The sequence below is a fragment of the Bombus pyrosoma genome, linkage group LG17, assembly GCF_014825855.1.
Source record: "Bombus pyrosoma isolate SC7728 linkage group LG17, ASM1482585v1, whole genome shotgun sequence".
Classification (NCBI taxonomy): Eukaryota; Metazoa; Arthropoda; class Insecta; order Hymenoptera; family Apidae; genus Bombus; species Bombus pyrosoma.
This window is the reverse complement of record NC_057786.1, coordinates 1,754,523-1,781,437: the sequence shown is the minus strand read 5'-3', so window position 1 is coordinate 1,781,437 and position 26,915 is coordinate 1,754,523. Positions and strand designations below refer to the sequence as shown.

The following is a 26,915-nucleotide window of genomic DNA, read 5'->3' as shown; positions in this document are numbered from 1 at the left end:
TGTCGATACAGAGGATAAATGAAGTTTGGCCGAGAGCAACTCTCGCTTCTGTTGCGTAGAAAAGTCGGGAGATTTGAAAAGAAAAAAGAACCAGGGAAATCGTGGAATTAGCGAATCCGTCCAATTGGCAATATATCTCATGTTTGACATTGCTAAAAGCATGGAAACGTTATTATATTACGTAGGTACCGATTTATTTTCGTTATAAAAGTTTCATTGTTTATGATTATGTTACATACAGACGTTATTTGTTATTATTATTTATTTGCGTTTACAGAAGCTTGATTTTTCATATGTGTTTGAACATATTTAGCTGCGAATTACAACTTGAGAGTTCTGGTAATAACCGAGAGCGGTGTAATATCTCGGGAAACGCGGAAGACCTTGGGAAATGTTTTAGAAAAACTTTTTGGAATATTAGTTTTAACGGATTTCAATTTCCAGTTCGATACACCGCGCTCGGTTTCATTCGAGAACAGATAAATTCGTCAAATTGCAGAGTTTTTAATATTCTTAATTGTAATTCATAATTCTTTTAATGTTCCCTAAACTTAGCGTTTCCTTTCAAAAATTGCTATTAACTTTTGCCCAGAGAGAAATATTATCGTACAAAGCGAGCTCGATCATCCAATTCTCAGGAAAATTTCTGTAAAATCGCCGCTAATAGCTGTAAATCGCCACCATGCGTTTAGAATAATTCATTAATTAAGAATAATTAATTAATTAACTAAGGCTACTATTTAAGTCGATTAGATAAGCATAATTCTAACGCAATTTTATCAGGAAGCATCGGAAGGACGAAGCAAACCATCATCAGCAGACTCAACGATCACTAATCCATCTTCTTTTCCAGGACTGCATTTTTTTTTTTAGGTATTTCGAGAATAATCGAAATAACGCGACCCTTTCGTCAACGTTTCGCATTCCCACGATTATCCTCCTTAACAACCTATGAGCGTCGCGACGCGTTAATTATTCGCAACTTTCTTTCGATCCGTGTGCCCGTCTGTCGTTGAAACGAATTGAATTTATCCCCCCGTAGCCAGACGAATCGTATGGACCAAGGTAACGAGCGTATAGACAATAAAGTTAAAAAAAAAATAAATAAATAAATAAAAAAGAGAGAACCAAAGAGTCGAGGAGAATCCGAAATTCGACTAGCCGTCCGAAAACAGACGAAATTTCTAAAATCGATTCTCAATGTTGTTGCCTCTTGCGCGCCTTCGTGGTCGTGGTCGAAAATCGGGCCGAACTCACGCAATTGGACCTACACAACGGGTGTTAAGAAGGCTGCGGCGACAATAAGTGCAAGGCGACTTCACGGCGCCGTGGTTACCTTCACCAGCCCAGAGTCCCACCTGGTAAGCCTCAGTATCCAAAGCTTTCAAACAAAAAAAAAAAAAAAAAAAAATGAAATGAACGATTGAGAAAAAAGCAAGTAAAGAAAAAAAAAATGAATCTAATAACGAAAAAAAAAAAAGCAAGAAAGATTGAATGAAGCACAACAGAGAGCTCGCAGCCGTAAAGCGCGCTCTCTTTGAAGCTGATTCGCCCGGCCACTTGAACGCACCTGTATAATTATTCTATATATATATATATATATACGTATATAATTGGCTAAATCTCACGCGAAACTTAGCTTTTTAGCGAGGAGCGATCACCAGAGCACCAACTTTTCTTCACCAACCACTCACGTACCCTGCTCCACACTCTCTCTCTCTCTCTCTCTCTCTCTCTTTCTCTCTCTATATATATATTTCTCTTTCTTTCCATCTTCTGTTTAGTTTCTTTTCTTTATCTTTTTTGTCGAGAGAGACTCGCGACGCGGTGGAAACGAGGGGAAATCGGCACGACGATGAAAAGTTTCCAGTTTCTCTTCCTCAACTGCCATCCAGTTTCTCGATTATGGCCTGCAACCCTGAAACCCGCCCACCCATCCCGCCCCCTAGCCCAGTCTGCTTCTCGACGACTTGAATGATCAAGCAGCAGCAACTGGGTTAGCTTCGGTACCGAGTGCACACTCGAGCAGATGGAATTTTTCCTACAAACCGACCTTTTCCATCGAATTTTTTCCAACGGTCTACGATAAAACGGGCAGAATCGTGTTTTACTATAACAGCGTTTCAAAGCTGATATTTTCGCTAGCGAAGAATTAAAAGCCAAGTTAAAAATGTTATTCACGTGGAACACGTGGAAAGAGTCGATGGAATATTGCCAGGTTGGATCGCGTCGTTCAATTCGGATGCTCTCGCCACGTCGTCGTGCCGATTTTTCCTCGCTTCCCCGCAGGCTTTCTTGTGGAATGGTTAGGAAGTCTGTCACGATTTGTATATATAGTTCACGCGTGGGGATCTTGCTCACGATCTTAAAGCCTAGCCTTCATAGGTATACACCACTGGTCACTGCACATGCACGCAATAATCTTCGCTCCTCTCGTTATTGTCATCACTGTCACTCATCTCGTCACGATCGCCGACCTCATCTACGTCATCGCCGCGATCCTCGCGCTCGCGTTTCCTTCAAATCCAGTATGCTAATTAATCGCGCGACAAAGCAAGAAAGAAGTTGAATCCGACACGCGTCTACCCGCGTCAATTATTATCAACACGCTATCGTCGTACAATACGAAATCGATCGTTATCGATGTGTCTAGCGCGAAACTGTTCTAACGGGAAGAAAAATCGTAGAGTCGCGTAGAGTTTGCGAGAACGCTATGGTCGAACGTTGGCCGAGTTTTCCATCCGACGATTAATTGCTCGCGAAACGAATCGCTCGATGTTTAATTAACCGTGACGCGACGCGTGAATCTTTGACCCGGGCTACAGATATACTCATTTCATCGAACTCATCCTCTGTGCCTGGTGGAATGAGCGACTAATAAGCGTCTGACAATTGCCTTTAGCTCGATGCACTTGAAAGAATGCATGAGAAAAGAGGAACGGAACGAAACGCACCGCCTGCATGTTGACGCAACAAAATCTACGTCTAATTGTTCTTTCAGGACGAAAACGGACCGCGTTCCATGTGTGAACGCGACACCGGACCATGTTTGTCCTTCGATCATCGGCTGGCCGTCGTCATCGACGACGATTCGCAATTTTATTTCGATAGACTTTGCTGCAACACACACGTTCGCGGTACATGGGAAATTGGGAAAAATGGAAGACGGCGGTTTCACGTCGATAGGTTTCGTCGCCAGTTCTCGGTGAAAATTAGCGACGATACTTGCACAAATTATTGTCGGCGTTACGTTTAGTCCTTTGGTGACGACTCATCTTTTTCATTCCATCGCTTCCGAGGCGAGGAAATTTTCTGTCTTTTTATTGTACCGGCCCTACACAGAGCAGAGGAATCTTTGTTAATTGCAGCGCGCAGCAGTTCGTGATACGATCGAATCGAATTGAATTTATCCAATTAATTATTTATTATTAATTATTTATTTGAAGTCCAAAGTCGCTGGTTAATTCTCGTTTTGTTTCTCGATACGCAGCAGCGAGGTATAGTTGGAAAATAACGGTGCATTTTCTTCTGCAAAAGTAGGTCAAAAGTATGGAAAAACAGTGTCGAAGTGTCTGCATTGGAAATTTAGATTTCGGGAAAATCAATTTCGAACGTAATCTGCAACGTTCAGACGCGTAGCTAAAGTATCTTCTATTAGAACTCTGTCAAAGTGCTTAAAATTACGAATATCAGATTCTTTCACGATTTTGTGGCATTAACGTAGACTTTTATCCGCGCGGGAGGGTGATCATTTACTTCGATTACGCTCGATCACACCGCTTTAATTAACATTCCCTCTACGTAGTATATTTACGTATGTAACACGTTACGGGTAATTGCATCGGTGAAATTTGAAAAAGTCGATGAAAAATCCCTGTTTTCTGAAGTTTCCATTTATTTGTTTAGAAAGAACGATCTTTCGACCGCGTGTGACAATAATTTTGGCCACGTCTTGAGTCTCTTTTTTTTTTATTTGACGTTTGAATCGACCGGAATAGAAAATTCGACTGTTGAATTATCGAAAGGGAAAATTTGAGACTTCAAAACGCTGATTTTCGTTTAGCAGTTGACTGAGCCGTGGGAAATGCGTTGGAAGGACGTGCGAACTAAGATAAGCCCGACTTTGAAACAACAGCGAGAAAGAATCAATTGGCCGAAGTAGAATGGAAACTTTGGACTATCTGGTCGTTAATTAAAATATTTAGCCGTTAATTAAGACATTTAGCTTTAGCTTATATTAACGACGCACTCGATAATACGATACACGTACTTTAGATAATCCCCGTTTAATACTGCAACAGTCATCCATAATACTTGAATCAGTTATCAAAGTTAGGAGAACAAAATTTCAGATTCATCGAACGACTGGCCTAATTAGCTAATAACTATCCACATTATCAAACCGCTATATTTATTACGGTATCTTGGATAGCTTGTATAATTTGCGTATTTTAATTCGTTACGAGAATAGAATATCGCGTTCGCTGATGATGGATCGACCTAATTAGCTATTAATTATCGAAATTATGGAAACATCGTTGGTACGCAGGTACCAGGTGCAATCGTACGTTCTATGCATTTTATTTCTACGCTTGGAATCGTCCAGCGCTTCGTTTTCTCAAGTCAATGTTCACGTTTGAACGAGCGCGAATGATCTTTCCAAGGATAGGCGCAACGTCACCAGCGGATCAAACGTAACGCGGTGCTGTTTCAGCCATTTCCAACTCGCCGATAATTGAGAATTCGATGAGTCGATAAGGGAGGAGATTTCCCTGAAAAGAAACGGGCAAGGAGGGCAGAACGAGATTGCGGAAATTCTAACGCAAATGACAAAACGAACGAACATTCGTCAGAGCCAGAGAATCTTCGTTCGACGCCGCGCGAACACTCTGCATACAGAATAACGTGACTCGTAGGAATTTAGCGTCGTTTCCATCGCAACGAGCGACCGTTGAAAGCGGCTAACCTAGTTGTTAAAAGCGGAATAACAGGCCACGAAACGTCGCTGGGTCATCATCGTTTTTTCAGCTATGGGAGGAGCGCATAAGGTTATCCGTGCATCGGCGACCAGTGCGAGAACATCAAAAGAAAATTTGGATATGCAACCTCGACGTTCCACTAACGGCCATCAGTTCAGCTTGTCTCACGATCGTTTCACCTGTACCTACACGTACATTGCGTACACGTACCCTCACACATTCCTATCATACATCTATATATATATATACACATAAACATACATATACAATGTGTTACATGGAAAGACGTACACTGTCCCCTTTTTGGTTCTCTCACCTCGCGAGTAAGCTCTGTCTATCTGTCTGTCTCTCTCTCTCTCTTTCTTTCTTTCTTTCACTCTAACTCTACCCTTCTCTCTCTCTCTCTCTCTTTCTGTGTCTCTGTCTTTCTCTCTAAATTCTCGTCTACGAAGCTCGGGGTGTAGCAATGGGTCGCGTAACCACGACACCAATATCGTAACTCTTGCACAGCTGCAGCACGGTGGGGCTCTGGGTAAGAAAACACGAAATAACTTTGAATATACATATATTTCTCGATTACTCGGCTACCAGTGTGCCAAGTTTCCGGTGCAACGAACTCCACAACTCCTTCCAGTCAGCTGTTAACCGCCACGCAAAAACACGGCGCAACTGTTTGATTGCGAATCCAACGACCACCGAGTCCACGTTCTTCCGCCTTTGGTACAACGTGAACGTTCCGCAGTGGTATCGATCTCTGATTACGTCCTCGAAGAAATCGGGTCGTATAGTGCGCTCAGTACAGTGATCATCGGCAAGAAGATGACGATGGTTTCACTGGCAATGTTGCATTCCGTTATGATTTATTATGCAGCTTCAGACTTGTTCGATCAGTCTTCCTGTCGTGTGAATTAAACAGATTCTAAGACGGCAAATATCGTTGGGAAATTTTGTGTCGATACAGTTTCCTTACTTTTTTCGAGGAAATTCTGTTCCTTACAATTCCACTTGCTGCCAATGTTCCTTACAATTACCAATGGTCGATGGATCGATTTATGGGATGTTTGGAAATTAATAAATCTGCACGTTTATACACGTGGTAATACAACAGAGGAAAATTGAGGATGTTGCAGTGTTACCTAAATAAAGCTTGCAGCTTTTTAATTATATCGTAATTGAAGGAATTCCACTTGGTAATTCAAAGCATTTCTAGCAGCAGCTCAAGTTATTAACAGTGTTTCTATTGTATAAAGTTGTACATTTGCGCGCGTAACTCAGGTGAGCTGTATGTACAGTAACCGAAGAAATTCCACCTGCTATTCATTTAACGTGATATTTCGATCAACGGTATCTTGGTAATCAGATGAATAGAAAAGCTCAATGTCTGTTTCTTCGAACAGTTACGAGTGGAGAATATTATCCACCTTTTAAATTTCCTTAGCGATTTTACCACGTCACATGGCTGTTACATATTTTTCCGATTCCACGTTTCCCACGATCTAAAAATCTCCAGAAAAAAGGTCGAATTCTCTGTCCGCGTGGCATCGAATTTTGGAAATCTGGTTTCACAGAATCATATCCTCTGGTGTCCATAAATAGCTATCAATCTTGGGCCAAAGTCCAGTTCCACAGTTCTCTTTTGTAAGTTGCTTTCTCTTCTCGCTATTTGCTTATTCTCGTTCTTTCTCTTTTTCTCTGTCACGTCGCGGAAAAATGTCGAAGCATTTCGACCTTCTTATACAGAACAGAACCGGGGTAACGGTAGACGCCCGAATCCATGAGGATGCCGAAGATATAAATTTCGAGCGCCACGGTCAAAGTACTTTTAACAAAAGGCAACGTTATAGGCCATGGCATAGTTCCTTGCGGTTATGCATCCACCTATAACGTTGCGCATCTAGCTGGAAACTTGCAGCTTACACGAAGCAACTTGCGGTTGCCGCAACTCGCCAGCAACTTTACTTCGACAGCTCCAGGCAAGTGCAGGCACAGGCAAGTACATGGAAAGCCGCACCGACGGTGCATCGTGACACTGTTAAGGCGAACACCGTATGCTCCCCTTTTGCACTTTAGCCAGGCCAAAGGTCGTTTGTAATACTTTAAACGAGGAAGCTTCGAACTCTTAAAATTCTTTGTCTTTGCCACATAAATCACTCGCCGTATGGTTTCTCTTCTTCTTGCCGAGAATTATTCTACGGATGTGACCCACTTCTGTGAATGTGTCTGACTTTCATTCCGTCAATATGGATATATATTTCATGTCGGATAATTCCTACGGGGGAATTTTCTGCAAACAAAAAAATGTACGTCAGCAAGTTGCAAGAGAATATTGTTGATAGTCCAGTCATCGGTGATTTAGCGTCACTTGCAACCGTCGCAAGAAACTGGCTTCTTCGATTGTAACTATCGTTGGAGTTTTGTAACTCTTGGAATGGTGGTTTGTCCGAGAAAAATTTTAACAGTCCGAATTGCTCGTCTTCTGTCCCATAGAGAGGAGGTTGAAGTCAAAGTGCGTAAAATAAAAGTAATAAATATTCCGAGGTACCATTCGACATCTTTAAACGTAATTGTAATTCAGTAGTTCTCTACTCTCGTGAATATTTATTGCCAACGTTTGGCTTTTATACGTTCAAATTTGGAAGATATGTAGCTGTCGTAAATGTAAATCCTAAAAATGTACCTATACATCCATTTCGTCGCGAAGTACCACGTTACTTTATTTTTCTACCGTCTATGCAGGCTATTGAGAGATAAAATTCCAAGACCTTGATGGCTTACTGTAACTGCTACGGTCAATGCGGGATATTTCATCGACGCGGAACGTAAAGGATTTGGAAATTACAGAAACGAGAGAAGATATCGTAGCACGGTGAAGAAAAAAGGCTTTTTTGTTGATATAAAAATTATTATCGTTGAACAGAGAGTAGTTCGACGCGACTTGCTCCAATTTCGATACAGCGATGGCTTGGTGCGACAAGTGGGCACAGTGTCATATTTTTGCAAAAAAGCGAGTTAAACACGGAGATTGGTATTGAGTTTGGAAACGATTGAAACAAACGATACAAATTCTGTATAAAAAACGACAATTTCTGATTCCATGCAGAAATGATTATAACGGCATCTGCATAGCCAGCGGTAAACATTTTTCAGAAAATAATGAAACGTAAAAGACACAAATATCTTTGCTTCTCTCTTCTCGTATTAAAAAACAAATCTAAAACAGCAGATAAATATGGACATTGGTACTTTTTGCATCAAGCCACAGTAAAATATACTAATTACACATATACTTGCAAACATTCTGCTCGTTTCATTTATTTCGTTATTACAATAATATTATTCAACTATGTTGTTCTCTATAAAAATGAATGAAACTTTTCAAATATTTTTTTTTTTATTTAATTCTTTACATTCACGATTTGGACATTTGGTAGAATTTTTTAGCTGTTTGAATTATCATGTGGGTGGCTACCCCCAGCGGGATACCATCTTCGTGTTTGTTAGGTTATATCCTTTGCGAGATCTGCTGGGTGTTTCCTTTTCAGTTTTCTTTCTATGTTCAAACATTTTTAACACAGAAGACAGATTAAACCGACAATTTGCATCGATAGATGTCAATTGATTTTCTCACTTCTCTCGGCAATAGCTGCAGGCTTCTGAGCCTCGCACTTTGTCTTTTGATACCCTGTGTACGGTATATTATACGAACGCAATTAACGAGACTTGGATCGAATCCGTAGCAATCAGTTTCGATCAAAGTTATCGCATATACCTGCGAACCTTCGTTGCTAATTTCTATCGACATATTTCGAGCCACTAATCAATCCACGAGTCCTATCCTATCAACCTTAATCTCGCGGTTCCTCCAAGAAGTAGACGTTCCACTATGACAGCTGACAGCTCTTGGTATTAACGACACCCAGATACATCTCTATTCAGCAGAAATTCACATAGATCGAATAAGGTAATAAGCTTGCTGGCAGATACTCCCTCGTGATCATGATGTATATGGCAGCACATAAAACAGGATACTTATTTAGCTGGTTTTTCTCAAGAATATCGTGTCTGTTCATCCGTTCTTGTTTCATGGTTATCTCGAAAGCGTAAAAGATATATTATACTTGGAGAAGCATGTGGAATATAAATGCAACTCCTTTGGTTTCCCAATGTTGTGCCTTGACTTTTAATGTATTAGCTTGAAAAGTGTTATATATATCCGCAGCATTTATTTATTGAAAAATTTATAGACACGTGGCGAGTGAGATTCGTGTTACTATCAACGGGTTGGCAAATGCGAATAATTCAGCGTCGCTTTTAATAATTTTCTAACTTTGTATTCTTCGTATAATCCCGATGTCTCGCTGATGTAGTCTGTCGATTATTGAGTCACAAAAATAGTATAGTAATTATTCGTCGAATGTCCAATTTGATATTTATAATATGAATTTTCCATTTCTATTTTAATTCGTCCACGTGCTTTCGTTCGTCCATTGGTTTGGCAACTAAGTGACTGCGGGTTTTGTCATTACCATCTTATGACAAAACCCGCAGTCACTTAGTTGCCAACCCAATGCAACTGCGAATAATTCAGCGTCGCTTTTAATAATTTTCTAACTCGATAATCCTCGTATAATCCTGATGTCTCGCTGATGTAGTCTGTCGATTATTGAGTCACAAAAATAGTATAGTAATTATTCGTCGAACCTAATGTCCAATTTGATATTTATAATATGAATTTTTCATTTCTATTTTAATTCGTCCACGTGCTTTCGTTCGTCCATTGGTTTGGCAACTGCGAATATTTCAAAATCGCTTTTAATAATTTCCTTTCCACAATTTTCTAACTTTGTAATCTTCGTATAATCCTGATGTTTCGCTGATGTAGTCTACTGATTATTGAGTCACAAAAATAGTATAGTAATTATTCGTCGAACCTAATGTCCAATTTGATATATTTATAATATGAATTTTCCACTTTGAACGCGACAGTCTTTGTTATTTAATTCCGTCGTGTTCCATTTCTATTTTAATTCGTCCACGTGCTTTTGTCCGTCTGTTGGGTTGGAAACTAAGTGGTTGCGGGTTTTGTCATAAGATGGTAATGACAAAGTCCGCAATCACATAGTTGCCAACCCAGTATTATTTCTTCACTCTGTTGCATAGTTTTCGTCATTTTGAACGCGATAGCGTGTTGCTATCGAATCAAAGGATTTTCTGAATTTGAAAAAAGTACGGGGAAAATTCTCGGTCGACGTTGTATGATTTCTTGCTTGAATATTGTATGCAAATAGAAAATATCGAAAGCTTCGCTGTTTGTTGAAACGAACGCTGCATCGGAGTATACAAATTTGAGAAGCAGCAGGATTAAAATAGAAGCTTGGAAAATACGAAGAGAAAGGTAATCTTGCTTGGAATATTTTTGCCTGTTTCACCCGTCCAGAACGTTGTTTTCGACAGAGATAGCGCCGGTCAAATGTTAGCGATATAGTAGGCCGTAACGAAACGATTTCGTTGCATCCTGATTTTATTTCGGCAGCGGAAATTAGCGGAAAATTGGAAATCACTAACACAGTAAATCGTGCATTGTCGTTTTTGCGCCGCAACAACAAATATATTTCACTGTATAAACGCAGTAGGAAATAAATTATCTTCTAACTCGAATGTCCCATAAAATATCCATTCTATCGGAAACGTTGTCCCTGCAATTTCTATTTCTCAATCGTTATAATGAAATTGAAATTTTCAAAATGGAGAAACAATGCGTATCATTGAATCACGAACATTGGACGATATATTAAAAAATTTCTTTTTACTAATTCAATTTATCGCCATATTTTCTACGCTTTGCTTTACTAAATTATCATCGAAATACAGATCGATCAGTTCATTTAGAATATGCTGATCTTGTTCTTTGTAAACTATGTCGTAATTCCTCTGGATTTGCAAATTTCTTATTACAGCGTATATTTGTAAAAATATCTAAAACGTATAATATATATTCTATAATATATATTCATAGAAGGTATCTATATCGTAAAAGGTTGTCCAAGAGTTTCTTTCGTTTTATTTATAAATAAATAATAGATGCGCAACGTCTTTTGTTTTATATTATTTCATCGAATTATGTATGATCAATTTTGTTCTATTGAAACAATATGCATATTTAAATAGTATCTCTATAAATAAAAGATTCTTTTGTTTTGTAAAGAAATAATAGATGCACAACGTCGTTTGTTTTATATTATTTTATAATATTTTATAATCAATCAATAGTAGAATGAATCAAGTATGATCCATTTTCTTCTATCGAAACAATATGCAAATTGCAATAATATAAAACAAGAAATATATGGTGCGTTTATTATTTTCTTATAAAACGAAAGAAACATTTGGGCAACTTAAATATAAAAATTTGCTTTTTGTTTCGACCACTCGCGGAGAGACGCGATCGCGAGCAAGCACGTCAACGGGAGTCGAAATTCCCCTTACAATCAGATAATCGACGCCACGAAATGATCGATCCCCTGTTTCGATTAGGACAATAGAGGTAGTTGAATTAAATATGACACTGATATAACAGCTTATAAATCACAGTTTATTCCAACAACTTTGTAAAGAAGATAGTTAGGCTGCTGCGTGTGTATAAGTTTAGCAAGTGACTGATCTAAGGGTGGAAACCCGGTCGAAAGATGTTGACTGTTTGAAAGATGGAAAATCAGTGAAGTTCGGTGACGATGCTGTGGCGGAGGAAAGCCAAGGATGGGTGTGTCTAGCCCACAGGACCATCGGATTTGTCGATGACAATTTTGGCTAGGAGAGTGAGGGAAATAGGCTTCGTTGTTAATTGATTATTTGCTATGGTGGTGGGTGAGGAAGGATGCTAGCCGCCCTCGAGATAAAGTTGCTAGTGGGAGGCCTCATACGTGAGAAAAGGCAACTTTCCCGTGTGAACCCGCGATGGACAATAAACTCTAGAAAACAATTCAGTGAAAGAATATTTGCTCGGTCTGAAGGACCTTAACTAGAAAATTCCTGAGATCTATGGAGGATACTTGAGACTATCGAGGGTACGCAGTAAGGATCTGAAGACATCTGACTGCCATCTTGCCCGCGGTGTGTGGTCTGGTTTAGGTAGAGAGTCGGCCGACGTAACACTTTTCCCGATTAAAAGAATTTCTGACGATTCTAATTAATGTACAAACAACAAGAACAATTACAAAAAAATAAACGACGTTTTAGCCTTTTTAATCTTTGAACGAGATCTAATTTCTTCCAATATGAATGAAGCATTTGGCCGAATAATATCGCCCTGGACCTCGGTGACCGATTCGTCTAGGGATCGCGAGGAATGCGGTTTCAGGATGAATCCTCGACCGGTGCAACCCTCGGTGGAACAGGTCGTCCAACCTAACCTTGGCTTCCGACACGTACCATCCCTTGCATTTCCCTTCGCTAACAACGTAACTAACTTGTGGCCCTGGCTAGTATCCCTCGAATCTGCCACGAGCTGTGCAACTACCTCGTCCCACCGCGTCGTCTCCTGTGAAATTGATCTGAAACTGGGGATCTAGCGCCTCGTATCGTGGCCCAGAGGTTACGTTGCAGCCCGATCAATATTCCAAAGTTGGACAAACTGACCGGTTTCTTCGACAGATTTGGCAAACGTTTCGGTAGGAATTTCGTCTTATTTTTGGAAAATAGCGCGCGATTATTTAAGTCCGTAGTGGCCAAATTTGTCGAAACGATGGGTCCCCTTTATTTTGCCAATTATTCAACATATAATGATAGGTGGTGACAGGCTGCTGGTAAAATTAACGTCGATCTTTAACGAAGATGAATTCATGGATTTTGAGTGAATCACAGAGGCGTACGTATGGAATAAAATTAAAGGGCTGTGCTGAATTGGAATGTTCCAAAACAGCGTCTCTCTGTGATTCTTTTTTAGAAGGGAAAGAGAGAAATGAAGTTATTGAATTTTGAGGTATGGTTTTACATATATTTAACGAATACAAAGAAATTTTGTTTAAAGCAAAAGAAGAATTATAACAGATTTCTAAGCCTATCTCATGGGCTGCAGTTTTCAATCGGCGTGAAAGATCCACCTTGTAATTCTTGAGACTGAAACAAAACGCCAAGAAAGGGTTAAATTATTATATATTTTTCTTCCGAGTGAACTAAAAAACGTTCGTCGAAAAATTTATTCAAATAATTGTTACAGCACCTTAATGTTTATTTCTTTTTTAAACCCGCGAAAATTTTTAAGTTCACATTTTTTTTTCTGCCGTTGTTTATAGAATATTGTAAGCAAGCAATGTAAGAGAAATGTTTCCTCCGACGAGATATATTTGACACTGAATTTTGTATTAAGCAGCTGTTTAAAAAATAACTCCAACTCTGATTTTAAATGTTTTGATTCCGCGTGAGGCTGATCTTGTTGCGCGATATAGGAAAATACAGTTCGTACCGTTTTTGTTTGGCTTTCGTTGCGTAAGCTGTGCAAACATCTAGTTTCATTTTCTGACGACAAATTGAAACCTAAAGGCGCATGAAGCTCGTCTGATGTGATGGAAGGAAGTTGCCCTAATCGATAGCGCGCAAAGTCGACGGTATCTGTGGTGCTTTTCCCAAGGCGCGATGCGCTTTATTTATTAGGCGCCAAAAGCTGCACGAAGATTTTTATTCGACGGTTAAATCTCCTGTGACTGATCGTACAATCGTTGACTCTGGATCATTCGTTGCTAGATATTAAGAATAAAGAATGCACGTAATAGGCAAAAATATATCAAATATTTCAAATATAACATCCACGTACTTATTACAGGGTAGAAACGCAATATGCAAATTAAATATACGCAGAACGTACACGAGTTAAATTTTGGCTCTGAAATAATAAAGCAATTTTACTTGCCCGTTTGGAATAAAACATTCCCGAAATAACAGAGAAACGTTCTATTTGATTTTTGCATTAAACACGCGTTCTCTTCGATATAAATGACGTTGCTTTCAAATATTTCAGAAAATTATATTACAAACATTTTTCTTGTCCTCTAGAAAATTTCACGAATCTATCAGCTAGTCGTGAATTTTCACGTTTTATTGCTTATGTTATATACTAAATGCGAGTTTTTACATACAGAAAGCATTAACGCGAGAAAATCCAGAGAAATGAATGTGTCGAGCTTATTTCCTCTGATGTTGGTTCAACGATTCGAACAAATATCGGCGATTAAATTCCTCTAGTCGTGTCAATAAAAATAGAAATCTGCGTAAACGTGCACTACTTGCCAATTAAGGCTACTTTTTATCATCTGTAACGTATATTGTAAAGCGATAATTTAATTCTTGTTAGTTTGAGAATTGAAAATGCAGGATTTAATCATCCTTTATTGTTCCCGAGAATGAAACGATATTTCGCCGGTTATATCCAGTCGGAGAAATTATTTTCTAGCCGGCGAAAGGAATTTTTTATCACGCGCTACGTTTATCAGATTCTCTTGGCCGCGCCAAATAACTCGACGTGTTTAAATACGCGGCAGTAAATCTATCATTTCTAACTGATACGCTGGCCCTTTATTTTTTATTGCAAACGGTCAAACGGTATTTCATCGCAAACAACTAGTTGCAGCAATTATTTTCCCTATAGCAGAAAGAAATCTTTATCTGCCGTTGAATTTATCAGGCTTTTCTCGCTCCGATTAATTCGATTAAATTGTTTCACGGCTAAAAAAGGAAATACATTGCTTACCATTGGGAAAATCCTTTCTCACCATAACGACCATCATATTAAATATGTATTTTTCTTTAGTATTATTATTATTATTTATTATTACATAGTCGTTTACCTTTTACATCTCGTTCACCTCTTATCCACTCTATTACATTGCTCTCCCTTAATTATACCGTCTCTAAAATTATGGCAGTTTTGGGGCCTTTGCCTCCTTGCTGTGCTTCCTTATTGTCGTTCCTCCCCGTCTTCTATTGCTCTTCTCTTCTCCGTTATCGTTTTTAGTTCCGTTGGTCCTTCTCCGGCCTCGTTTAGTACTTTTTCCGTGTCCTTTGGTCCTCCCGTTATTTCGCATTCTTCTATTACGCGTCTCGGGTCTTCTCCTTTCCTTTTGCATTGCCTGCATCTTTTTTCTTCCTACTCTCTCCAGTGTTCCCTCGCTTTGGTCTCGTTTCCACATCTGAATCTTGCCAATATCTTTCTGTCCTTCCACTTCATCCTCCCTTCTAAGTACTTTGGTAACTTTAGTATCTTCTTTAGTATTCATGGTACTTTCGTATCATCGCTGTCATTCTTATGGAAGAGGAATAATTCCAAGAAGGCTGTATCATTTCCTATAGATAAATTCTCTGCGTTAACATCATTTACGTAATACGATTTATAATTAAACGGTAAAGTCGAACAGGTACTGCGACAAGTATAGCCAACTACACGTAACATACACAGACAAGTAAAGGTATTCAGACACTTCAGACTCTCCGTAAGAACATACTGTGTACGTTCCATGAAACACTTTGAAATCTCGTTGGTTATTTGATATCTGCAACATCAGGTAGATAGAACATCGTCTTGAACTTTTCAGAGATCAGAAAGTCTGGTTGCTTAATAATTGATTAATAATTAATAATAGTATTTAGTACAAACATGCTGAAGATGGCTTTCACGCAGTACAGGAATTTGCCTTAACGAAAAACACATTTGCCACATAAATAATTTCTCTATAGATTTTCAGATGGTTTCAAAATTGTACCGATGTATAGTGATGACTGTAGTATGTCTCGTTGCATACGATTGAAATGTCGAGACGTTTTATACAACGTGTACAATGGGCGCGTAAAAATTGTTTATAGCAAACGGGGCCAACGTACACAGCCAGCCACAGTGTCACGCGGTATATAGCGTGGGATTCATCCTGGCAGTGAATTTCCCTTGGAGACGAGGCGTCTTATGGCAAAGATGACGCCATTTCGTTCACGCAATAATGTCATGCTTTCTATAATCCCTGTGCACGGTACACGCGAGCCGATACAGCCAAGGGACACGAGGCATGTTTTCGCTGTGATGTCGTGCGGATATTCCTCTATAGATCGGTCGATGGATATTCACCGGAAACGTTACATGAATATTTAACGAGCGACTGGTAACAAGGCGACTGATATAATATGCCGGCGAATCTGCAGCGAAATTTCCCAGCAACGCGGATAAATAGCAACGAGGACAATGGTGTGCGATGTCTTTGTTCGGTTTAGATTTTCTTCTTTTTTTTTTTTTTTCTTTTTCTTTTTGGAAATGGTCCTGCGTCTCAGGGACAGTTCAAAGGGTTTAAAGGGCTGTTCGAAAAGTATCGTTGCTCCAAAGCAATTGATATTAATTTAGATTTTATTTATCTTAAATTAAATTCTGTCCTATTGCGTGTATGTATATTATGGATTATACGAAAGAAGAAGTTTTTGAAGAATCGAGTATCAGGAAGATTTTCAATGGACGCATCGAAACCTCATTATCCACTGCGACGAGTAATTAGAATATCGGTGTGAATCTTCCACGTGGATTTAAATTTAGAACAAGCGACGCGAAAGTTGCTGCTCTTCTGTAAGATAATTATCCGCAGTTTTTTAAACATTTCGTTCAATATTTCGTCTGAAGAAACATGATGTTGTATATTGAAGAAATGAGTGAACCCTTCGCTCATTTGAAGCTATTTATCTCTTTGAAATTCGAATCTTGTACAATTTGAAAACAGTTTTTCCTGTTTATATCGACGTTCTAAATACAACTGTGCACGAATTTCTTCAACATTCTAGTTAAATAACTAATCAATTACTGGTAAATTAAAGTCAATTTTCCATCGCTTTCCGAAGGGAAATTTCCTATAGATTCCTGAGCGTTCGCAGTGTCTACGCGACGAACGTCGAATTCGTTGAAGCTGGCTATGATCTCTGCTTTCTCTACCGAAGGGTGTAATATGATTTGAAGAGAATGGCATCTCTGGTTTTATCCAAATCGTAGCCACGAAATCTCCTCGCACCAGCTACTTCAGAATTTTTACGACCCATAAACCGATACATCGTCCCATAAGACTAACACGCTCCACTGTTCTTTCGCGAATCTTTGCAAAACTCGAAACGCTGGATAATCAAATGTTTACGACTGTATCGACGCTGCGAACGATCCTTAGATCCATGCGAATTCCCTGTGAAAATTATGCAAACGCCTTCGTATCCCGGCAAGGTAAAGTGTTTACCGTAGATCGATCGGCGAGCAAGGATTATCTTCTTAATGGTCAAAGTATGAGCAGGCTAAACCGCAAGGATTGCGAAAGATATGGCGATCACTCGACGCGGGAAAAATTACTCGAAGATTTTCTAAATACGCAGGGTGCACGCGAGATTACGCGAAAAACAATTTACCGCAATTATTAAATTGCAATTTAACACATTCGCATTATGGCTCTACTTAGGGGCCATTTGAAGGCGTTCAACCGACGACTGGTCCCCATCACCGCGCGAGGTCGGTCGTAGGTGCAGTAAATGACATCAGAATTCTTCATGGAGTTCATCGAAAATCTACCGTGGACAATGTTACCTCGCAAACATCTTACATTCTTTATAACAGAGGCAAAAAGTAAAAATTATTTAGATTAAAATGGAATAATAATAATCGCGCAATAATCTGCGCTTGGATGCAAACGGGTTAAATAGCAATTTAGTGACTGCAGTAAATTGTTTTTCACGTAATCTGGCGTATAATTAAACGCATGACGAGCGCACTAGGTCGTAACGCGAAATATTGCCATTCCTTCGTGACGAGTATACTGGTGGAAAACAGCGCCAACTGGTGAAAACGAACAAATAGACGGTTCACGCTGAATAGCAGGAGCAATGGAAAGGATTAGAAGAAAGTGACTGGCGACTGATAGTTTCGTACTGTCGCTGTTCCCTAAACCACCTCTGAAGACCAGTGTGTTTACAACCGCTTCAAAGTAGCGCTTTATTCGGTGCTCTGGTGGAAACTCGTTCTTTGAATTATCCGTCTCCTGTCATCCTTTTCACGGATTAAGCGTATCCCACGGGATAAAGGTCCTTGCGGTTCGCCACGGATCCCGTGCCACTACTACCACCAAGCAAGAAGAATTTCTCTACCCCCATAAGCAAACCCAGATCAGGTCTCTTCCGTGCAAACTCGACATCAAACACGAACATCGGCTACCTGTTCCACTGGCAACTCGGTAATTGAGAGAGAGGTATTTGGTTTTCCGCTCTAATTAGGCCACTTGGGTTCGACCAGGTTGACGAACATCGACACTCGCATTCCGTTTTTGTTCGTCGCTGCTGGTCGCTCGATTCTCCAGGTTTCGCTAATTACGTTGAAAAATTTGATCCTCGTAGCCGTTGACTCGCCGCCAGTTCTCCCTGTTAATTAGATCGCCTGGATTTCTCCACGCGATCACATACGCACGCGGATAATACGCACGACGTGGAAAATCGAGGAATACTTGTAGAAAATATTGAACAAATTTTCTGTCGGGAAATCTTCCACTGTAGCATGGAACTTGTGTGGAATTCCCCTTTCTAAATAGTTGCGCGATGCTGTTACAACATCATCTCTATAAAGAAGAACGTAAATGATAATAAACGTATCGCCAAGCCCGAATATTTAGCGAGACCTTCTACGCTAATCGTATGTTTCAGATTGCTATTAACGTTTTATGTTTACCAGTCTTTTTACCCATTATAATTTTTATATATTTGTAGTAAATAACAATTTCGTGAATTTGTTGCTTGTGTCGTGCGATAATTAAACTGCGGATATTTATTTTAATATAAAATTCATGTTTGTACGTGTACAAAGATGGAATCTAAATGGAGAGATTTCCTTTATTGAAGCAATTCGAATCTCCATAAAGAAATTATTCTCCATTGTACATTGTACATTATCAAACAGATTACGATTACATTTGCAGCACATAATTCTTTTATACCATTAGGTTGCAATTTTTACGAAACGAATAAGTACGATTCCAATGATGGAAGAGGGAACTTCCGTTTTCCCAATTGTTTAATTAAAAGGTAAAAATAGAATATTGCATAAATGCATGATTAATATACAAATTATTATTTAAATCGTTATTTTATTTTATTAAATTTTATTTTATCTGTTCCATTCTCTGAACTCAATGCGTCGAGTTTGGTTAAATTTGCAGCAACTTGCGAGTATATTTTCGTTAAAAATTGCGGAAAACCGATCTCTTGCAATTTTGCTACTAAATTTAAAGTTAGAAATTATTCAATTTTTCCGATACGATCATGCTAATGTCTCGTTACAGCGTTCGTGCAACCACACAATGTGGTGTTATATAAGACACGCGTTTATAGAAAATGGAAAAGTGCAGAATCGCACAGAACGCGCGTAGTATGAAAAAATATAGAAAATATGCAAAGTATAATCGCACAGTATCCGATAGGTGAAACAAATTTCTGACTTTCTGTTTACGTTTTTAAAAATAAAATTTACGTAGAAATCTACACGTAAAACACGTATGGAAGCTTCCTATGGGTAAACGTAGAAATACTTTCGCGAGCCATGGTGCTTGCTCAGCTCGATAGGGAATTTCTGATCGGCTTTTGCACGTCCATGTTTCGAGCTAAGCAACGCAATTAAAATTTTCATCGAACGTTTCGTTCTTTTCGTTGCGCGTTGTGAAATTCGCGCCGGCGGAAGACTTGGAAATTTGCGTTGGAGAACTCGGGGCAGCGAATTTTCATGGAATTTTCGGACGAAAATTTCTCATCGCGCGACATCCCACAATTTGGAAGATTTTAATTTCAACCTACAAATTCCTGAAATACTTGGAACGAAGGCACACAGCGATAATTCACGCCGCGTCTCGCGCTTTTGCCACTTTAATTAAACAAAGTGCTCGCTGGCAACCGCAACTATCCAAATATCTTGTTCACCGCGCAAGGATCGAGAACGAATTCCTGGCTGCTAAACAAGTCTTTATCAATTTGATCGTTCGCCGTTGCTTTGTTCGATTTCCACCGCGCCCGGACACTCGTGCAAATTTCAAACCGGAATTCCATGAAAATTTCTCTCGCGGTGTTGGAAATTTTTTCCAGTTTGAAATTTCAACGATTTTTCTGAATTTCTGGCTGAATTTTTCGGATAAATTTCTCGCTGTTTTATCGATCTCAAGCTTTTGTCTCGAGCGATTTTTAATTCTACAAGTTGTGGCTGCGAGCTTCCAAAACTTGCATAATCAAATATCTCCAACGTTGATTTTAATACAGAAAACTTTTCCATCTGTCGCTTTGCAAGCATCCGTCGTCGATCCACTGCCTCTATTCGTTGCTATTTCTTCGAAATTCCTTCGCCGATATTATCGAACTTAAGATTTCCAAAATTTACAGCCATTCCATCTGCGAGTTTCTAATTTACGAAACCCATTAGCCAAGTACAGGTGCGAAGTTTCGCTAATTTCGACCGTCTTCTCGGCGAAATATCTTTGTTCTTGCAATCCTCGTAGCTTTCGTCGTTAAAATCTATTCGACATCTTAAATTCCGACGTGCTTAATCGCATAAACTAACTGATAATCTGTTACTCTTCGAGGAAACGTATTGTGCGTGGAATAACGAAGTGCCATTGTAGTTTGAGACGAATAAAAAATTACAGCAGACGATGGAGCAAACGAAACTGCGTAATATCACAGAGAAACTGATAAACTTTTGCGTTTCAAACTGCCGGTAATAGTGAAAAATGGCAAGCACCTGAAACTTTGGTCTAATTGAAGAACGGCACAAAGTAGCCATTTTGTTACGAAGCAGGTGATTTGATAATTCGCGGTATTCCAATTTATCTTCGTTGGATAAGATTAAAGAACAAGTGGATAAAATGATTTCCTCGTACGATCTCATCAGGCAGAAAAAATCGCAGCATAGGAACAATCGTCCTAATTATCGATTCTGTGCCTTAAAATCAACTTGCAGTAGACACGACAGTCGTAATCAACACATTCACAATTTATTCACATTTCACACACGAAACACGCCACGTCTGCTCTTCTCTTCCTTTACATTCGCTGTAATCGGCAGAAAAGCCAGGTAGCTTCCTTTTCTACTTTTAGACTTCTTCTCTTCTTCGCATTTTCTATTTGCCAAACGTTTGCAAAATCGACGCGAAACGATGGAATTGACATACCAACGAATAGCTGAAGCGACTTGCTTCAGAGTTTCGACAAATTTTGTCCATTTTGTCGAGCGCCTAAAATTAAGTTGCCCACGTGGTCCGAGTCGCGAACCTCATAACCTGCAACGTGGAGAAACTCTAACTTCTGAAAAATAGCTTGGCATAATCTCACACACCAAGCAATTACTATCGCGCGCAAAATGAACAATCCAACTTCCATCTGGTCGAACAAACTTCAAACGGACACGTATGATACGTTTCGGAAAATTGCTTGCTTCTCAGAAAGCTGAGACCTCTCGTTGCGCATTCTCGCCACGTGCAGACAAATTTCCACGTGGCTCGGCGCGCTCGCTCCTCGCTGGCTGTGTCGATGCTTTGCCATAAAACATTGGCCTAATCCGCGCGTGCACTCGATTCGGTCGCAGCAGCCAGCAGCCTTTCGCGTCTCTGCGTAGGCAAAATTGGGAAGTCAGGATCGGCAAATTATTTATTTCGCCAAGTAATTTAACTTTTCTAATTGATCGTCGCTGCGTCGTCCCCCCGGCACAATTTCGCGGACCCGATTTGCCAAAGCTAAAGTGGCGGTGTGGGGAATGAAGGATCGGTTGACTGGAAAGTCGAAGGGCAAAGGGTAAAAGACCGAGCCGGTTTCACCGTGAAATATTCTGCTTTCCGAGCCACGACGAAGCACCACTTTGCGGTTCCGACTTTCCAGACGAATTTCTGAGCGCCGAGGGTGGAGGAACCACGCAAGCAGAGGGTTGGCGTGTTCGCTGCTGGAGTAGCTGCGCGAGCGGACAAGAAGAGGAGGGAGAGAATGGCCAGCCGGTCTAAACGAGATTTCTCATTCCCAGCTAATTCGAGAGATTTCACCGTGGAACGAGTTCTATGATTCATCGTGATGGTCCTCGAGGAATCGCAAAAATGGCCCGGTCTCGCCAACTCCTCTGCTGGCTCGGCCAGTTTATTTCTCAAGTGGACATTTGTTTCGTGCAGGATCCTCGCCTGCCTTCGCTACTTTCCTAATATTTCGCCAACTTATTCGCCCGGACGCTTCGACTACGCGGATTACACTGATACTTGGTAGGATGATGGCGCAGTTAGGTGAACGTCCACACGGGGATCTGAGTGACGGACATTACGTTGGATGTTGACGCATTTGGGGGAAATTTAAGACTTGAATATTATTAAAAACATAATCAATTTGACATTTAAAGGGGAAAGAGAAGGTTTTCTGTTCAGCAGATCTTGAGAAATTCTCAAAGCAGGCGAAGTAGCTCGGGTTGATAATGAAATAGCCACCTTTGGGTTTCGAGTATCGCAAACATCTACGCTAAATTTGTCCGCTCGAAAGCATCATAAACAGAATTGCAATTAACTCGGTTAATTGTTTAATTATATTCCATTGAATCTTCTCGCTTGTTACCATCAATCGCAAGGTGTGCAAATGTAGGGTGGCGTGATGGCAGCGACAAAAGGACAGGAGAACTCCTTCTCGTTGACCAATTTTCTACTAATTAACAGGGTAAGCAATTAATATGCACTTGAAGGAAGATAATGAGCTCGTTAAGAGGGCGAAGGGAATATTCCTGTTGACGATAGAAACCGAGTCGCTCGTTTAAGTTTTCCGCTGTCTCGGCTCTTCTTCGCGTTTCCTTTTCCCGGCTTCTCCATCTCCGGAGCGACACTTCAGTCGGCGATTCTTCGTCCTGAAATTTCCTAAGATTGAAGCGATGTAAAAAGAAAAAATAAAAATAAAACGAGAACCGGTCGAGACTCGGTTTCACTTGCTATTTTCTTTCTACGCTTTTCGATTCCAGTGGAATATTCGGTTTCTCCTTCTCCCTTTCAATAAACATATTTTACAAATTGATTTTATCGAATGGTATCGAACGAACGAACGCGAGTTTCGGAGGGTCTGATTCCATATTCAACGAACGGAAAGCTAAGCGAGTCGATTCTATTCGAAATAGGAGGGAAAATAACAGGGGAAAAATGAAACGATTCTTGAGCCAATTTTTCGTTTCAATTCTGTTTATCCATTCGATGAAAATATACATTTTTCCACAAACGTTAGATGCCGCGTTGTATTTTTACATCTCAAAGAAAAACTAGACTTTTTACCTACGCTTTTCTTATACACATTTTACTACAAAATTATACATCGATTCGCAATGACTTTAATCTGAGCAATCGTCACAGCTGCGCTTAACGTGATAACGCGATTAAATCCATTTTTTTAATGTCGATATAAGGCGATAAGAGACGCTTAGGATCGTCAGAACCTGTTCAATCATTTTGTCAGTTAACGGACTCTTTGTTTAATTTCTGAATTATAAATTAAATTAAGAAGAGTCTTCCTATCTTGATAGAAAAGATATTTCCAACATCAATGCGCCGATACTTAAATAAAAATTGCAATATATGCAATGTACAATAACAGAATATATTATTGCTATTGTTATCATAATGCGAAATTTAGATCTGCGATCTGTTAATTTCGTAAAAAGCAAGTAAATAATGAACGCTGCTTTCAATTAATTATTCATTGTTATTTTATACGCTTTGGTCGAATCCTGATATTATTACGATCAGTGAAAGGGTTCAAATATTTACGAACAACGGGAGTTTTCAATGCTTACGAAGGATATGAAACGTGTATTTTACAGGAAACATCGGTAGATAATTTTATGGGAACGTTTAAGAAATTCGACATGTGTTTTTGAAGGAAGAATTTATTTTAAAGCTGATGGAAATATTCGCCGACGAATTATTTAACGTCGTTGAACGTTGCGTTTGTAAAACTCGTTCGGAATTTCATTTCTTCCTCGTTTCCGCCTACTTATATCTCATATGAATATCTATCCTGCCAGTTATATTATAAAATGTTTGTGTGTCACGCGCGATGAGGTCATCCCTGGGAGATCGTACGTTTCAAGCATCAAAAAAGTATCGTTTGTTCGATAAAATCTTGCGTCGTAAAATATTACCACGTTTCTATATATTCACCTTTATCACACCGATCTATATCTACGTTTTAATTAAATTCAGCTCTGAATTATAAATGAACGGATGCTCAGTTCTTATAAAATCTATTATCAGTTCGATTCTTTGTCAATTTTACGCCGATCAATATTTTTCATTCTTCGTTTTCGTAAAAATATCTCCTTATGTATCCTATTACGTAATTTCTTAACAATAGCGAACAATATTTCACACGCTATATGCGTCACGCCACGAGGCTTACCATAGGCCGTGGGACTTGTCGCGTAAAATAACAAAAAAAAAAAAAAAAAGATAAAAATAAAAAAAGAAATTTAAGATGAAAAATAAAAAAAAGAAACAACTGGTTTACAATTTACTTCCGAGCTCTAGGCTGACTCTTACAACTCGACTTCCGACCGGATTCCGTTATCTCCATTATCCTTGAGTTTGTTAGGCGTCCGCGACTGTTGCCACGCACGCCTTTTTCTCGAACATTCGACGGAAGAACCGTTGCGATATTGATGGTTCATTAGGCACTTCGCTTCGGCGATATACATTGTTGCTGAGTGCCGCCACATCTTTATCTCCGATCTTAAAATGAGCCTGTCGTGACACCCTAACCGTCGCACGTGGCACTACAGTGCCGCAGACAGATCGTCTTATAGGACCGGCGAAATATATACAATGTAGCAACAAGCGCATAGTTCTGGGAACGTCCGTTATTTCAAAGAAGGTTTCTTTTTTTTTTTTTTTATTTGTTTATTAGTAATTTACAATCAATTCTCGCATTGAGAATTTTCAGTAATTTTCTCTGGCGTGGCGCTGTGACATGGCTAATTATTTATAATGAGTTAATACTTATTATAAATAAGTAAATATCTAGTTAAATCTTGTGCTTAGGTCTAACGGCTAGTGTTTTTTTAGCCTGCGGATCTGGTCCGACGTGTTAAGTAATTTAGTAATTAGGGGGTTTCCATGTTTGTTGACTCTTTTGCTATATCTGTTGCTATATTTTGTTATTTCTTCTTTGACTGTGGGTATCCCGAGGTCGCAATGTGTTACTTCGTTGGTGACATACCAGGGTGAATTTATTAGGGACACAAAGAAGGTGGCGAACGGTGGCGTGACCCGAGCGTAGTGGGGGTCGTCTCCGAGAGAAGACAAAGAAAAGGTCGAAGGGCAATCAGTACCATTTGAGGATTCAAACGTTATGCATCGACAGGTTCTGATCAACACAATTAAAGTCGCTTAGTCTACCGAATATATCAAGAAATATTATAAGATCGGGTCGAATTCCTGTATCAAACTAATTGTTTAATCGTTTATTATATTATTTTAAATATTGTCAAATATACCAGTTTATGTTAACCCTGTTAATTCAGTGTTAAACTCATTGAACCATCTCTGTTATCTTACGCTTTATCTTACGCTCTGTTAGCTGACGCGCTTTTTTCCTCCGCAAACGGTCGTGGCAATATGTCTATACCCCAAGCTCGAAAGCTTGTTTCTTGCGAAAAACGAGAAAATAAAGAACGATGAGTAAATTTCACGGTTTTATATTTTATAAAACAATTTGATCTCTGCTACATTTTCGTTCAACTATATGCTATACGTCAAACGCGTGATAATTAAATATACGTGAAATACATCGAATACGACTACTCGATGTATCAGAGTACCTGTCAGAGTTGGTACACACGTGGCTACGTAATTTCAGCTCGTTCTTCCCAACGAACTCGTACGAGGTTTTCCTTCGCCGACTAATTTTCCTGCCACCTACTATGGCACGATCGATTTGCAGAGTCGACTAATGAACGAACCGGTAAACACCGAGCTCCATTCCACGTTGGAATGCTCAAGGCGTCGAGGATTTCTCATTTTCAATCGCGTTTGCCTTCTCGTTTTCCGGCTTTTTAATCTCCCCAATGTTGTCGCAGTTTAATCGTCCGACAGCTATGTTCGGATTTCTTTAGCTCTCCTCCCTCCCACCCTCTCTTTCTCTTCCGGCGCCATGTTAATTTTTCTTTCTCCAAAGGAAATTTGCTCGCCGAACTTTATGGAAAAGTAAGTGGAAAAGTACCTAGCTGATCAATGAGAGACTGCGTTATAGGATTTCAAAGTTTGCTTTGCCATAATTGGTCACTTGAGCGAAGAATAAATCGCTTTGAAGATATTTTGAGGAATCGCGGCGGATTTATTACTTACGAACAAGGTATTTATTTATTATACGTAAATTCTGAGACATCTTTAAGAGAATCGCAACTCATTTCTCGCGCAGTCGGATCGCAACGACTTGTTTCGAACTATACGAACGCTCTCGCTCCTCAAAATTGATCCTTTCGATTCGTGCAATTTTGTTAAATTCCATACAAATCACTGGAGTAAAAATTATTCCAAACGTTCTTGTCGATTAAAACCATTAAAATTTATTTATTTATTTATTTATTTAGAAAATGATTTCGATACTGTTAGTACAAGTTCATAGTTGCCTCTACAGAAATGTCTATTTTTCAAAGCAAATTAGAATTCTATAATTTTTATATTTTCAGAAAACCATCAGAAATTTACTTTTTGTTATTTTGTTAAAACTAGCAGATTTGTAGCGTTCCAAGAACCTAACTGGGATCATCGAGTTTCCTCAACTCGAATTTTCCCCAAAATTATATCGAATTGGATTATTCTAAGGAATTAGCTTACATTTTTACTTCTGAAATTCGTTTAATATCCTCGAGCAAGTTTCTTCGCTCTGAATCATCGCGATCGT

The 26,915-nt window shown here is 39.4% G+C and overlaps 1 protein-coding gene across 1 annotated transcript in view; it reads left to right on the top strand.

Annotated features, from left to right (window-relative positions):
* LOC122576957 (neurexin-1) overlaps positions 1–26,915 on the top strand; it is a 623,013-nt gene that overhangs the window by 424,618 nt on the left and 171,480 nt on the right. Inside the window, exon 10 of the mRNA XM_043747905.1 lies at positions 1,287–1,361. Coding sequence (XP_043603840.1) covers positions 1,287–1,361 — 75 coding nt within the window. The remainder of the gene's footprint in view (positions 1–1,286; positions 1,362–26,915) is intronic.